This window comes from Mandrillus leucophaeus, unplaced genomic scaffold, assembly GCF_000951045.1.
Source record: "Mandrillus leucophaeus isolate KB7577 unplaced genomic scaffold, Mleu.le_1.0 Scaffold1050, whole genome shotgun sequence".
NCBI classification, from domain to species: domain Eukaryota; kingdom Metazoa; phylum Chordata; class Mammalia; order Primates; family Cercopithecidae; genus Mandrillus; species Mandrillus leucophaeus.
The window spans coordinates 616,540-631,998 of record NW_012098655.1 but is presented as its reverse complement, the minus strand read 5'-3'; the positions used below and the strand labels follow the sequence as shown (position 1 = coordinate 631,998).

Sequence of the window (15,459 nt, the reverse complement as noted above, 5' to 3'; positions counted from 1 at the left end):
TTTTTTTTTTTTTTTTTTTTTTTAGTAGAGACAGGGCTGGTACCTTGGCTCAAACTAATGTGTGGGACAATCTGGCTTCTCTCAGGAGAACTTGAATGGAGACAGAGACTATTGAAACTGCAATCTGGTAGTATGTGCTGGAGCAGAGAAGTCACAGAACATCATGCAGACTCCAGGCCTGGAGGAGCCACTTTTAGCCACACCTGGCTAATTTTTTTTTTTTTTTGTATTTTTAGTAGAGACAGGGTTTTGCCCTGTTGGTCAGGCTGGTCTTGAACCCCTGACATCAGATGATCTGCCCACCTTAGCCTCCCAAAGTGCTGGGCCACCGTGCCTGGCCCGACTTCATATTTGAGGGATAGCTTTGCTGGGTATGGTATTCTTGGATGACCTTTTTTTTTTTTCTTCTTTCAGTATTTTGGAAATGTCATTCCACTGCCTCCTGGCCTATATAGTTTCTATTGAGAAGCCTGTTGCTAGATAAATTGGAATGATTCTGGGAAGCTTAACCATAAAATATTTTGTCTCCAGTCACTGGACTTCAAACATACTGTGTGAAATCTCTCTTCTGATCTTTAACAGCATTTTGGGCCCATTACACAGCGCTTTGATTATGTTCAAATATAACAGGTGTGACTTTCATGGCAATTACCAGGCATCAAAACAAGCTGCATGTAATAAAATGGAGGGAAGCAACACCAATAATTGAAAGCAATGATGCTGGTATTTCCTTAGTCCTTATTTGAACTTTTTAAAAAAGCTCAAGCCTCTTTTTTCACCTCTTTCTTAAACATTAGAAAACCTTTCCTTCCCAGAGCCCTACAACCTCTTCCCGATCTTCCCCAAATATTAACTTGCAGACTTTACACTCCTGGGTATCACAGTACTTCCTGAACCTTTCATATGAGAAAACTTGGCCTGACAGAATGAAGAAAAGCTAAGAGTTAGGAAGGCTGTTGCTGGGATGGTGTCTCTTGGTGGTAACCGAGACACAAGGGAAAACCAGAATTAGGCTCAGGAACTGTGTTGATAAGAGGAGGAAGATTTTTTAAATTATTGCTTGAAATAGAAAGGCTGTTTTTACATGTGTGGAGAATAAGAATTGTTTGAGTTGGATTCTAACAAGGGAGAAGGCACAGTTTAGGACAGCAAGAAAACTTCAAGGGTGAAGAGAAAATCAGTGATTGTGATTCTGCAGGAGACTTCTGTTACTCCCCTGTTGTATTATCTCCTCTTTCTTCCCTCCTCCATGATTTCCTCCCAAATCAAGTCTCTCCCACCTAGAAAACCATCTAAGATACTGCCCTTGCCCTTAGTCTTCCTCTTATTCACAGCCAAGCTTCCTCTGTCCACACTCTAGGCCACCTTCACTTTCCATTCGTGCCCCGACCTATTGCAATCTGGCCTCTGCGCTCACTACTCCCTGAAATGGTGCTCATTGGTGGCACCAACAGGTAGTTTCCAGTGCATATCTTATGGGATTCTTCTGCAGAATGAGATGATGTTCACAGTGTCTTCCTTCTCAAAACCTTCTCTTCCGGTTTCTAAGATGTGACGACTTTTCTTGTTTTCCTTCTATGTCTCTGGCCTCTCCTCAGTTTCTCCTTCATTGGCTTCTTTTCTTGTGCTGTCCTTTTAACCTGGAACGCCCCAGGCCCCTGCTTTGGTCTCTTCTCTTCTTCCTCTACTTTTAGGTGATCTCATTAATCAATTTATAATGGAATTTATTGTAAAAGTATCTTAAAATCTAAATATTCATGATATATTAGAAATAGTAATCTCAGAAAGAAATAATAGATTTCTTGCTTGAAATGATTTATACTTTTCGCAATACATGTTTTTGAGATTTTTCAGAGTAGAAAGCCCTCTTTAAATGTAGATATTGTCTTGTTTCATTTCAACACAACCAATGTAAAAGCTGAGAAACAAAATAGGTGATAGAGAATGATGATTCTGTCGAGAGTGTAGATAACTCACCAAAGACAAGTTTATATAAGCAGGAGGACAATGGAGGTGGGCTCATGGACTAGACACAGACCTCCTTATAGCTCCTGTGGGCCTCAGCAGTGGACTCTGATCTTGTGGCACCTCCTTCATTGTCATAGCTAATTGGACTGGTGGATGCTCATTCAAGGGCAGTCAATCAGCAGACTGGCCAGTGAGCTAGGGCTGGTACCTTGGCTCAGACTAATGAGTGGGGCAATCTGGCTTCTCTCAGGAGAACTTGAATGGAGACAGAGACTACTGAAACTGCAATCTGGTAGTATGTGCTGGAGCTGAGAAGTCACGGAACATCACGCAGACTCGGGGCCTGGAGGAGCCATTTTTAGCTACACAGCAGGAAAGGGAAAAAGCAGCAGAGCCACAGGAACCAGTAGAGTGAAAGGAGAGCATGTGGCAGACAGCAGGTAGAGGCTGGGTGGGAATCATGAGAGGGTGACAGGAAGGGATGAGGGCAGCGACGTCTGTGTTGCCCATGCTCCAGGCCCCCTCTCACTTCTCCTATACCTCTTCTTACCACTCCCCAGGCCAACTCAATTCAGTTGTTTCTGGATTTCTGGTCCCAAGCAGTCTTTCAGCAATCCCTTCCCCCATGTTCCTCCTCCGCCACCTGGCCAGGTTCATTGAGCCAGTCTCTGAGTCTCTGTTCCTTGCAGCAAGATGGAGGTTGAGGTCTGGAGTCAGACTGGTACATCCACCAGAGTCCAGGTTTGCAGGGGCAAAACTAAGGCCAGGGGAGGGAACCCTGAGAGCCCAAGCCTGTGCCTAGCACTTGGTGCAATGGAGCCTTGTGTAGCATTGTTTTTTTGTGGATGGACTCCCGAGAGCCTCAAACATCAGCATCTGACAGTACCATTTTTGGCTTAGTTTCATCAGAGAGGACCTGTACCTTGGCCATCATTAAACCAGATGCAGTGGCCCACGGAAAGACCGATGAGATTATCATGAAGGTAAGAGAGACAACACTTACGTGCACCACTGTCCTTGTGTCCTCTCTTGTGGATAAACAGGGATGGGGCACCAGGCAGTGATACCTTAGTGCAGAAAGATGACTTCTAAGAGATTGTAGCTCAAACTCCATTCAAGCAAATGAAAATGTTAAATCTGATTGGGACAGATAATGTGGGGATCGGTGTCTCCACAGCCTTTAATGTTGCCTGTCTTTATTTTTTTTACCTTGCAACTAAATTAATTAATCAATGTGAATTTGGGCTTGATTTACCCTTTCAGAATATTTATATATATATTCTACAGATTCAGGAAGCTGGGTTTGAAATTCTAACAAATGAAGAGAGAACCATGACAGAGGCAGAAATGCGACTTTTCTACCAACACAGAGCTGGAGAGGTCAGCTCATCTACTTCCACAAGTTCAACATGCTGTCGTTTCTCTTCCTCCAACATTATGCTTATAGATTGATATTAGTTTGTGACAGAAGAAATTATGAAGAGCCAAAATAGGAACAGCAAGTGGGTCATGAATTTGTTCTCAGAATGACAATAGGCTGTATCAGGTAAAGTGTTTTGGTTGCAAAGAAAAAGTTTTGACTCTAAGAAATGAATTAAGGAATTTATTAGAAGGATAACCCATAGTTGAAGGGAGAGTTTAATGAGAAAGGCTTGGAGACAAAAGGAAGCGAGGGATCTCAGAAGCAAAGCCTCGAGCATATCACTTTAGACACTGCCATTGGATAACTCAGATCTAAGCACCTTCCATTTGCTTCTGCTGATGACCCACCTGCTTGGGAGTCTTCTTGGCTTAGCTTGGGCCATAGCCCTTCCTCTCATGTCAGGGGTGTGTGTGTGTGTGTCTGTGTTGGGGAATAGGCATCATGGTTGTCAGTCAAATTTGGACCAAATGAAATGGATAAGGGCTGTTCCCCGAAGGAAAACCAGAGTACTGTTACTTGAGGAGGAAGGGTTGTGAGGCATTGCATGAAAAAAAAAAAGTATCAACTATATTTCACCCCTTAGTTATCCAGCATCATATGATTTCCATAGATATGGTCTTTTAAATGTCTCTGCCTAACTTATATAATCATCTCATGTTTATTCCCAAATGAGTCAACTTAAAACTCTTGTCATTCTGAGTGCTCTGAGTGTGACTGGTCATCACTACCACCCATGCCTGACACCCTCCACAGCAGGCAGAGGTGGCCAGGCAGAGACAGAGTGCAGTGGCTGAGTGGCCACGGGCATGCTGGCTGGTAGCAAGGCTGCCCACTAACTCCCTCTCATCCCGTGGGTGAGATGGGCTTGCTGATCCTCTGCAGGCCCTAGCAGCTCCTGCCCTGGGTCACTGTTTTCCCTCCCTGTGCCTAGGAGGCATTTGAGAAGCTGATACATCACATGTGCAGTGGACCAAGCCACCTCCTGATCCTTACCAGGACTGAGGGCTTCGAAGACGTGGTCACTAGCTGGCGAACCGTCATGGGCCCCTGTGACCCCAATGTGGCCAGGAGGGAGCAGCCTGAAAGGTGACGTCACCAGCTGTGGTCCTTTCATCCATCTTAAAACCTGCATTCCAGGAGGCTGAGTCCCACTCAAAGTGTTCAGCCTAGAATCGTGGGTAACACAGAGGACTCTCTGATGGCCAGGAGCCTCTCTCTTATATATTTGGGGAGACCCTGACATCTTCCCCCTCTGGCCCAGCCTGTACTGAGTGCCTCCTGTGAGGTGCCTCCTCCCCTGCTCTGTCGTCTTCTGAAGGCTGCTTCTGGATTCATTCCTCAGTCGCTGTTTTCTCTTTGCAGCCAGAGGATTCCATAGGGTACTCCCAGGAAAATACAGATTCTAGGGTCCCATTCAAGCCTGTCAGAGACTCTGGGCCAGGGCCTGAGAATCTGCACTGTAGTCTCAATGCCATCCAAACCTACTCCCCATCAGGGTGTCCTGAGGCCCTCAGGAGTCTGAGTACCCTGTTCTGCACATTGCACTGGGCTTCCTTGCCCTGCTCCTTGGACACGGGAATATTTAGCCTGGCGCCAGCAATCCAAATCCACTGTACCTTGGCCTTTGAAGCTGACAGGCGCAGACAACAGGAAAGAAATTAGAGAGGCCAAGGAACTGCAGTTGTACTTTGTAGCTGTAGGGGACCAGGAACATTTATATATGAGGCAGGCTGGGCTAGTGAAAGCCAGCTCGGGATTCAGATCCTAGGTCACTGCAAGTCTCTTCTTAGCCTGAGTTCTCTCAACTGTAAAATGGGGATATAAGCATCCATCATGAGTGTGTATACATACATGTATATACCTCACCAAGAGTAGTGCTTGACACACAGGAAATCATAGCAATATTATTATCTTACGAAGTTATTGCAAGGATAACTATGCAAAACTTTATCAAGCACTTGGTATGGTGCTAGCCTTTGGCAGTAATATCGACAAAATGGCAGCTCCTGTGCTTACACTATTAATCAGGCATCTTTAAAATGGGGGTAACAGCAGTATGTCTCATAGAGCTGTGGCGAAAATGCAATGGGATCGTGTAAGTAAAGTACCCAACTATGTGCCCAGCACACTGCCATGACCAAATAAATGCCAGCTACTATTATTATTGCTGCTGTTCTTGGTATTTCCTGCAGAGAAATCAATTTCACAGGAATGCAGGGTGCTGATTGGTAGCCGGTGATCATGTTGCCAGAAAGCAAAACATTTCTTTTCAAATGAAACAATTGTTTCTTTTACATTTTGCCAATGTTCCCAGTCTCCGAGCTCAGTACGGCACAGAAATGCCCTTTAATGCCGTCCACGGAAGCCGGGACAGAGAAGATGCTGACAGAGAACTGGCATTGCTCTTCCCCAGTTTGAAATTTTCAGACAAAGATACAGAAGCCCCTCAGGGTAAGTCATCAAGGCAGATTTGATCTTTATTAAATCATAGATACAAGGAATTTGTGACTATGTGCTTGAGTGTGTGGGGGATTGATAATTTTTGGTAACTAAGTCTTCAAACTAATACAGTCCTGTTCTGAAAATACAGGTCATTATATAACTTGAGTATCAATACTAAACTGTTTTGTGTCCTCATAGAGTAACAGTGTTGCTTTTTAATACCTCATTAAATTTTTTGCTGCTTATTTTGGAGTCATATTTTTGTTGCAAAAAGTACTTTATTTGCATTTCCCTGTGGAAACCATTGGGAAAATTTCATTAACTTTCTGGAAGCCTACCTCAAAGCCAGTCAGAGGCCATACTCCACACACTCCACGTTAAGCCCCTAAGGGCTCACTGAGAAATGCAGCTATACAGAAGGGGCTTCAACCTGGAGCTTGCTGTGACCTCATCTCCCTCAGCCCCACATTTCAATGCATGACCATTGTTTAGGACCTTCCCTTCATGGGAAGCATTCAGACAGCCTCTGGGAAAGGCATGCCAGGTGGTACTGCCACCTCCAAATCTGGGTGAGAGCCCCAAGGGGCCCGGAGCCCATGTGACTAAGTCTACCCTACAACCAGTGAAACTGCTGCATTACATGTCTCCGGTTTGAGCATGAAATGAGTGGAAGGGGCTGGGAGATGATTACCTTGGGAAAACCCAAAGGATGCGAGGGTTGGATTCTTGGGAGAAGGCCACATTCCATCTGAAATGGAAATAACCCATGTGTGTCTAAATGTTTGGGTTTTAATCAATATATTTGCCTAAATGTTTGATATGCTCATGGTCTCAAGATCTGAAATGCAGCCAAGTCAAAATGGGTGGACTTGCCACTGCCCTGTGAAGCAGAATTATTCCCACTGCCAGCTGAGGAACAAGCTGAGCATGCCAGAGGTTGGGGAGCCAGGAAATCTTGGGAAGTGTGGCTCTGTGTGGATCAGAGACCCACTGACACACTCCAGGCCAGCTTTCCTCTGGGACCTGCCCTCAGAGAGTCCATGATGCATTTCCTTATGTGTCCAGGGTTGTGGGGCACCTTCAACCTTTTGGGAATAGGGGGTGGTGATTGGAAGCAAATAGCTGTAACTCAGAGCCCAGTCTGGGGCAGGTGGCTGGGAAGTTCTCACTGGGCTGTTGGGAGTGCTGGAAGATCATAAGACTGACGTTTTGGCCTCAGGTGATGAGAAAAGGGGTTACCTGCAGACCACACCCTGGGAATAAGTGTACAGCCTCCTTTGGACACTGAAGCAGCCTGGCTGGGGTGCTGTTCTGCCCATTTATTCCGATGTGTCACACTTTCTCAGCTTTGGGGAGCTGCATGTGCCTCCATTGTACTTAGCACTATTCCTGCTAAAAAAACGCAGGAGTCAAGGTGACAGACAATCCCGGGTTTGAATTCTGGCTCCACTATTCCCCAGCTGAAGAGCCTCTGAAAGGTTACTTACCTTTTCTGGGCCTCAGTTTCCTCATCTGTTAAATGGAGATAATGATAGACTCGTCATAACCACAACTAACTTCATAATAAAAATCTTCATCATAGAGCTGTTGTGAAGATGAAAGACAGGATGTAAAGCTCTTGGTCTGGCATATGACATGAATTAAATGCTCAATGTTACCCATTCTGTTTAATTCCTGGTCCCTGACACATATCAGGACTTCTTTGCTGGCTCTCCCGCTCTGACCTTTAACTTCCCATTTCTTTGTGGATGGTGGGTGGGACAGAAGGTCTGGGACAGGGCTGTTTCAGGAGTCCTACCGAACATCTGTCATCCCACAGGCGGTGAGGCTGAAGCAACAGAGGGGCCCACTGAGGCGCTTTGCTTTCCCGAGGATGTGGATTGAGATGGCTGTGCTGCTCTTCCGGAGCACGTGACCAGGGGTCTACTGCACAAAATGGACCTCCAGAATCGGAACTTACTCTTTTGAGTACCAATACTTTTTCGTTTAGCTGTCTTTTGTAGACAATGGAAATAATACGGCTGGGCGCAGTGGCTCACGCCTGTAATTCCAGCACTTTGGGAGGCCGAGGCAGGTGGATCACTTAAGGTCAGGAGTTCGAGACCAGCCTGCCCTACATGGTGAAACCCTGTCCCTACTAAAAATACAAAAAATTAGCCGGGCGTGGTGGCGTGCGCCTGTAATCCCAGCTACTTGGGTGGCTTAGGCATGAGAATCGCTTGAACTGGGGAGGTGAAGGTTGCAGTGAGCCGAGATCATGCCACTGCACTCCAGCCTGGGTGACAGAGTGAGACTCCGTCTTAATAAAAAAAAAAAAAAAAGTAAAGAAAGAGAATAGTATATACTTTTCTGCCTTATTAAACAGTATGTAGAACATTTTTTTTTTTTTCTATCTTTGGGATTTTACAAAATAATTGAACATCAGTTATTACATCCTGTTGTGAGATATAGTGTCATCTCAGAGGATACTGGGTTATATGAGATGGTGTTTCCCCAACAATAAATCTACCTTATGAATTAAACAATTTTAGAACTTAATTTGGTAACCATGAGCTTGAAAACAGTGCAAGATTGGCTATGACACTTTCAGGCACCCTGATGCCGAGGCAGATATAAATAGGCTCCAAATGCTTCCTCATGCTGCCTGCCCAAGTCACACCAACAGTCATTTAATGCTGCCAGATTTTCCCATCTGCAGTTCTCCATTACCAAGGCATGTTCATAAAGCAATGCTTAGACGTCAAATTTGGAAACAGGGTTCATCTAATTTTCTTGACGCATCCCTCCCCCATTTCTCTGGTTTCTGATTCTGGGTGACACCTAAATTTAAAAGCTGAGAGCTCCTAGTGGGGCCAGGTTGCCTTCAGCTCTCACTGAATTGCCTGGCTTAGCCATCCCTCTGCAGTTCTCCCCTTGAGGGACACAGGATTTCAGTAAAAAGTAGCTATTGTGACCACTTGGAAATTATTGGCACACAATGCCACCCCCTCTAACCACTTTATTTGTAAATTTGCCAAGTGCAGGCATACTTTTTCCTGAGGAGGCCATGTTCTTCTATACTAGGAAGCAAATGCCAGCATCTTCCTCCTTGCTGGTTTTGTCCATGACTTGAAGTTCTTTAAATGGGCAGTTAGCTCCCAGAGGACGTCTTCGTGGGTGCATCACACTTCGTCAGCCTAGCACAAGACAGTCTGTGCTCGGCCCTGAGCTGGCTCTGGGGATACATGGATAAGTCAGTCCCCAGAGTTGGGAACCAAGGTCGGTGACCTTCAACAGGCCCTACTGTTTAACGCCACTGTGTTTGCCAGGACCTTGTGTCACCCCTGGATGGAAACACACATGTCCACAGTGCTCATCGGAACCTGTACAGGATCTCAATGTGTATGACAAAGCCCTCACTGACAGGATCTGTCAGGAAGCTGGATGCACTATTCCAGATCCCCAGACTCACAGCCCACCATGGGGCTGTGCTCTTCCCTTTGGGAGTGGGCTCAAGAGCGGGGCCCATATGGTCTGTGCCCACTTCAGAAGTGGTAAACGACTTGGAGCAGCCCTATGCCTGGGCTTCCATACCACAGATGTGTGTGGCTCTGAATGAGCTACTTCGACGGGGTGCACCCAGCTGACAGCCATCTGATCTCCCCAGAATCTGGGAAGCCAGGGATCTTCCAACACTGGTGAGATGAGAGATGGAGCCACCAGGGCCTCCCAAAGCAGGGGAGAGAGGGGAAAATGAGATTGGGGAACTGAGCCTGTAGGGGGAGAGTGTTCTTGTGTCAGTGATGGATGAAGTAGCTGGGCAGGGCAGTGGGAAAGCAAGTGGGGCACTAGGTGATGGGGCCGGAGTGTTAGGAATGGTGACATGCCTCTTCCTCCCATTACTGGTGACTCAGGGATGCTGTGGGTTCAGCACTGCAGGGCATCTCTAAGAGTCCACAAGTTTCATGGCATAAGGAACAGGGGAATGGGGTGTAAGGGGGCTCCCGAGAGTGGCTCAAATATCAGCCCACTCCCAGAGGATGGAACTCATTGGCAGAGACCCTAGGCCTGGTTTCCCACAACAGAAGCAAACAAGGAAGTAAAGGATGGGTGCCGCTTTTGGTTTTAAGACCCGTTGGCTCCTGGGTGTGAGTGCCTGACAGGAAGGAGGGCAGACTCGGCTCTGTCAAGGAGGGTGGTTTTATTCCAGGACTGGCTCTGGACCTCCACTCAGCCTGAGGGCAGAGTGCTTGCCAAAGCCAGGAGCCAGGGGCTGCAGAGATAGAAGGAGGAAAGGTGGCTTAGTAGTCCACTCAGTGGACCTTGGGGGGTTCCCTCAGCCTTCCCTAAAGCCAGATCCTAGACCTTCTCTCATGCTGGAAATAAACATGTGCCTCTCTGGCCAGTAAACAGGGAAGGGACAGGATGGGGACAGCACCAGTCCCTATCCCAGGTGGCAAGAAATTGGAACCTTTCTGTCAGCCCTCCAGCAAGATCTGGGGTGGGAGGCCCCCTTCCTCTTTTCTTAGGCTTCACTTCCAAGTTTTCCCTGTGGCAGTTATGGGAAACAGGGGCCTGCTTGGACCTGCTCCTACTCTCTTGGCCTTACCTTGGGTCCTCCCAGAGGTTCCCACCATGATTATTCCCTCTCTTGCCCACCTCATCATCCTCCCACCACACTCTGGTACAGGTGTCCTTGGCTTTATTTCCAGTGAGGCCTTGAGATGGAAGGTGTGCCTACAATTCAGAGACGGGAAAGGTGGCAGTGCGTGGTAGACGAAGAGCAACTGTGTGTCCTTGCAGAGGGATAGCAAGCTCTTGCACACTGAGCAGCTGGTGGCAGTGGAGATGGGGCATACCTAAGAAGAGGACGGAGGGGATGGACATGACATTGGGGACGGGATACCTTGTGGCTGGGAGTGCCCACCTGTGAAGGTCTGCTGGCCTTCAGAAGGAGGCCAAAAAGAGTGGGGTCCCCAGACTGCTGCAGATGCCTCTAGGAGCCACAGTTACCCTAAGGCACTGGGTCCCACTCTGAAATGCAAAGCACTTCCCAGCCCTTCATTTACCAAGAATCACAGGTTCCAAAAGTGTGTACATATTATCTTCTGATGTTTCCTAATGTTCTAGACATTTGGAAAACAGACTCCTTTTTAGAAGTTGCCACGATTTTTCTTGGCTTTTATTAGCATGTGTTAAAATCATATTATCCAAACACTACCAGAAGAACATGTATTGTTCTGAATAAAGTGCTTAAGGAAAAAAAAATGCAACTTATTAAATTGGACATTCTTTTCTAGTTCATAAATTTTGGATTACAATGAGGGCACAAAAGGAGAAACAGAATGCAGTATTAGAGCGAGAAGCTTAGTTAAGAACTTGGGTGTAGACACAAGACCATGTCCACTCTTCCCACTTCCTTGCTGACTGAACACTGCACCTGCATAAAGCAGCAAACAGCTTTGTTTCAATAAATACATTTCCCTTCATTCAATTCAGAAAAGTTAATTATAGTAAAGCATTTTTAATTTGACCATCTGTTTATACCCACAGGCAAGATGTATCCACAGAGTTTAAGTGTGAAAGTGTTATTTCATTGGGCCTTCAGCTCTCTAATGCTATTTGGGTTCAAGATTGTCTCAGCAATTCATTATTGGTTTCTTTATATTTACCTGGTACTATTTAATACCAATACTATAATGTTTTGCATTAAAAATGCCAACCAAGGATATTTTCACAGTACTAGAAACGAGTGGGCCTAAGGCTTTCTTCCCAATAAACTAAGTTTTCTTTTAACCGGGTTTCTCACATTAGCACTCTGATATCTGCACAAAACCAAGTCCTGTTGGGACAGATTTTAAAATCAGTGATGTTCTGAAAAAATAGTAACTTGAATCTTGGGTGGTCATGTTGAGAGCAGGAAAAATTGCATTAAATACACTTTTAAAACATTCATTTGCAATCAAACATTTAAATCTTCCAAGGAAAGTGCAGGGTGGTGATAGGGCAGCTGCAGTGTGAGCAACCCCATCAGGAGTGGCTGGTGGGTGGGCTTGGGGCTCCATCAGTGGCACACACTCACCGCAAGCTTCTGGACCACAGACCTTGCATCCTGGTTGTGACGCCTTTGACCTTCTTTTAACAAAGAGAAAGGGCAGGCTGCTTCTACCTTCAAACAGTCAAGAGCAACGTCTGTTGAGTTCACCTTGCTGCTGACCCAGAAGTTGGGTGCAGAAAGGCTAATGGTACTTGCTGTAAAAAGAAGTCATCTTCAGTCATCCTGGGGAGATTCCATTGCCCCTCTCTCAACTTGAGTGCTTTTCGCTTCATGCAGGAAAAGATTTTAGTTGCATCTTTTATTAAATTTCAATCTCATTTTACAAAAGCATACCAACTAGCAATCCTGAGCAACTAATATGAAATTTGCTGAATACAGCTAAGAGAAAGCTTTCTAAACTATCCTGTTCTTTGTTTCCTTCTACAGGTGTGTCTGTAGAACATTCTTTAGTTTCACAGTGATATATGCTGTTTCAGGAAGCACAAGGTGTTCTGTTTCTGGGAAGTGATGACCTACTTTTAGTTTGAGCACAAGTTTCCATGACTGGTTCTAAATCCGGCCAGATATTGCTAATACCAATGACAGGAGTTAGGGCAATTGGGAGGCTCTCGGTCCCTAGTTCCTGTCAAGGGTAAGCCCCATCTGGGTCATGGCTGGGCCTTCACTATCAGTAGTTATATTTCCCTTTGATGTTTCAAAAAGCCTATGGTGAATCTGTCGCCTCACTTTACTCCTCCCTGTCTGTCTGACTTGGAAGCCTGAGAACTTATTAAATTAGGATGAAAAAAGGCTCTGTACCTGCTAATATTGACGGCAGTAAGATGCTAGCTTACTATTTTTGCACAGCACCATGTATAGTGCCTGTTAATCAGGCCAACTATAGCCAACTTTTTCTTTTTTTATATATATAAAGAAAATCTATGTAAGTTGAGGTTCAGAAATGCATATATTTTTTACTTACAAATATTCATCTGACCAAAATTCAACATAACCTTTATGGAACACTTAACAATTGTTTTGTTTTTAAAATAACATTTCATTCAAACTGTATATAATTCAGTAAAGTTTTTTTATACAGCAAGCAATGCTTAAACCCTGGAAAATCTGTAGAAAAGAGATTTTCACACAAAATAAGAAAAGAAAAATCTGAGGTATCCCTCACACACACACATCCATTCATTCTGGCCCATGTACGTGCACATACACACGCGTGCCTGTGTGTTTACACAGACATATTCATTCTCACTCACAAAGTGGCTGCAGCATAGGCAAAAAATTGTAGGTCCAAAGGAAAATGACTGATTGTTCTAATAAAGAGTCCGGGTAGCTCAGAAAAAAAAAAAACCAAAACAAAACACAAGAGTCTTCTGAGGAAATTACTACCTCAAAAAAATGTTCTCAAGATGAATTTGAGATCTAAGCCTACTAAACTGCTTTTGCAAAACAGCTCCCTGCAGTCCAAGGTGACTTGTGCAAATAGAAGGAATCAAATGAGGCTGGTTCCTGTACTTCCTTAAACAAGGAGGTGGGATGCTCGCAGGTGCCCAGGGGCACTCCCATCATGCCAGGTACTGCTGCAGTGCCATCTTTGCCCTGAAATCACAAAATTCCTGTTAGCCATCATCTCAGAATTGTAATTGGGGTAAAAAACCCTATGGTTCAATGACGATAGTTGGGGAAGTCTAAAAAAGTAAATCTCCAGAGGGAATTGGGGTGAGCCCAGGTGGGCACCTACCTTAAGGGGCAGAGATCTGCAGTGGGCAGATACCTGAAATCTACTCTGGCTATATTCTTATTTCTGTGGTTCTCTCAGAGGGCTGTTCCTGCACTTAAACCTGCTGCAGCTCAGTGACATTCCACAGTCCCTGGTATGTGCTGACATTCTATAATGTTTTCTTTTGTCACTGGCATATAGTCGTGATAGGTCTCAAATTCTTCACTTTTTCTTACTGCCATGTAGGTTTTACGCAGTGAAGCACAACACTAGAGGAGGACACTTAGGGTTCTGGGAAGCAAATAAGAAAACTGACCAACGAAATGGTGTTGAGGTGATTAGAAGGTGCATGGAAGGGGCCAAGAGCCCATGGGATGAGGCTGTCTTATGCTTTACATGCCTCAAAACTGTGGAAGAAGGCTACAATTTCATCTTGTTCTTCTCATCACACCTGATGACTCCATAACTGATCAATGTGAGATGTGCGTTGTTACGGTGATGGGGGAAGAAGGAAATGGGCCAGGTAAAAAGGAAAAGATAGAATGTGGGCCAGTGCTGTGGCTCACGCCTGTAATCCTAGCACTTTGGGAGGCGGAGGCGGGCAGATCACCTGAGGTCAGGAGTTCAAGACCAGCCTGCCAACATAGAGAAACCCTATTTCGACTAAAAATACAAAAATTAGCCGAGTGTGGTAGCGGGCACCTGTAATCCCAACTGCTTCGGAGGCTGAGCCAGGAGAATGGCCTGAACCTGGAAGGCAGAGGTTGCAGTGAGCTGAGATCATGCCATTGCACTCCAGCCTGTGTGACAAGAGCGAAACTTCATCCCAAAAAACAACAAAACAAAACAAGACAAAAAAACCCCAAAAACAAACCGAAGAAAAAAAAAGAATGTGAACAGTGACTTAATCTATCCTGATCCTTGTAAAAGTGGCCTCCTTTGAGGTGGGCCCAAGGAGGCCTCCTTTACTATTCCTATCACAAACTTAGCAAAGTTTCTAAAGAAGCTTAAACTGTGGGAATCAGGACGTCAGGTTTCAGCAATGGTCTCCTCTTCTAAGCTATGGAAAGAAAGTCTACAATGTTCAGGTACAATAGCTAATCAAACTAATACCAAGTAGACTATGCATACAATAAGCTGGATTCAAGTGCAGTTTCTGCAGTAATGGACATAACAGTTTTTTAAGTGGTATACTAAGGTATATTCTTGTAATTATGTAAGACTCTAAATATGATACTGTGAATAGTCCAATTCATCAGAACAGAAAACTCTAGAAAGATTATCTCCAAGTTATGAGCAAGTTGAGTTCTACAAGGACATTTTCAGAAACAAGTTTATGAATGATGCCACAAACCATCCACCTGACTCCCCAAATACTTAAAGAGGCTGAGAAGAGCAGTTCTGATGGAGGTGGGAGCTCTGGGACCCTGCAACCCTGAAGCCCTCTGAGCCTGGGTGGAGAGGGCTGGTTAGCAATAGCTTCTCATCTGTAAGCATCTGAAAGTCAAAGGATCAAAGCCTTAACGACAAAAGGAACCTGAGAGATGTATTCTTCAGGTGATAGACTTTACTGTACTACGATGTGAATACCACATAAGGGTCTTGATCAAAATTCCGTATTGCTCTTTAAATCTGCCAATTCAAACTCCTTATGGATCTTATTCAGAGGTTGGCTAGGTTTGATTATTCTGGGTCTCAGACACTGTACCTTTATTGTCTTTCTACTATCGTTATCTAAGGAGTCTTTTTAGAAGAATGGTTTTGGAGGCAAGATCACCCTTTCTTAGATGGACTCAGGTTGGGTAGCTCAGACCTTGATTCTTTTAATGAGGGTTTAAGTTTAAAAAGAACTGGCCGGGTGCGGTGGCTCAAGCC

The 15,459-nt window shown here is 45.1% G+C and overlaps 2 protein-coding genes across 7 annotated transcripts in view; one reads left to right on the top strand and one right to left on the bottom strand.

Annotated features, from left to right (window-relative positions):
* Positions 1 to 8,350, top strand: part of NME9 (NME/NM23 family member 9) — a 30,039-nt gene extending 21,689 nt beyond the window's left edge. Inside the window, exons 8-12 of one of the 2 annotated variants that reach the window (XM_011981813.1) lie at positions 2,869 to 2,951; positions 3,256 to 3,348; positions 4,323 to 4,477; positions 5,706 to 5,842; positions 7,653 to 8,350. In XM_011981813.1, the coding sequence (XP_011837203.1) occupies positions 2,869 to 2,951; positions 3,256 to 3,348; positions 4,323 to 4,477; positions 5,706 to 5,842; positions 7,653 to 7,717 (533 nt within the window). In that variant the 3' untranslated portion in view covers positions 7,718 to 8,350. The remainder of the gene's footprint in view (positions 1 to 2,868; positions 2,952 to 3,255; positions 3,349 to 4,322; positions 4,478 to 5,705; positions 5,843 to 7,652) is intronic. The other variant, XM_011981805.1, reaches the window with a different exon arrangement.
* A 2,612-nt stretch (positions 8,351 to 10,962) lies between these two features.
* Positions 10,963 to 15,459, bottom strand: part of ARMC8 (armadillo repeat containing 8) — a 114,303-nt gene continuing 109,806 nt past the window's right edge. For all 5 annotated transcript variants that reach the window (XM_011981770.1, XM_011981762.1, XM_011981784.1 and 2 more), the window contains one exon: positions 10,963 to 13,463. In XM_011981770.1, the coding sequence (XP_011837160.1) occupies positions 13,430 to 13,463 (34 nt within the window). In that variant the 3' untranslated portion in view covers positions 10,963 to 13,429. The remainder of the gene's footprint in view (positions 13,464 to 15,459) is intronic.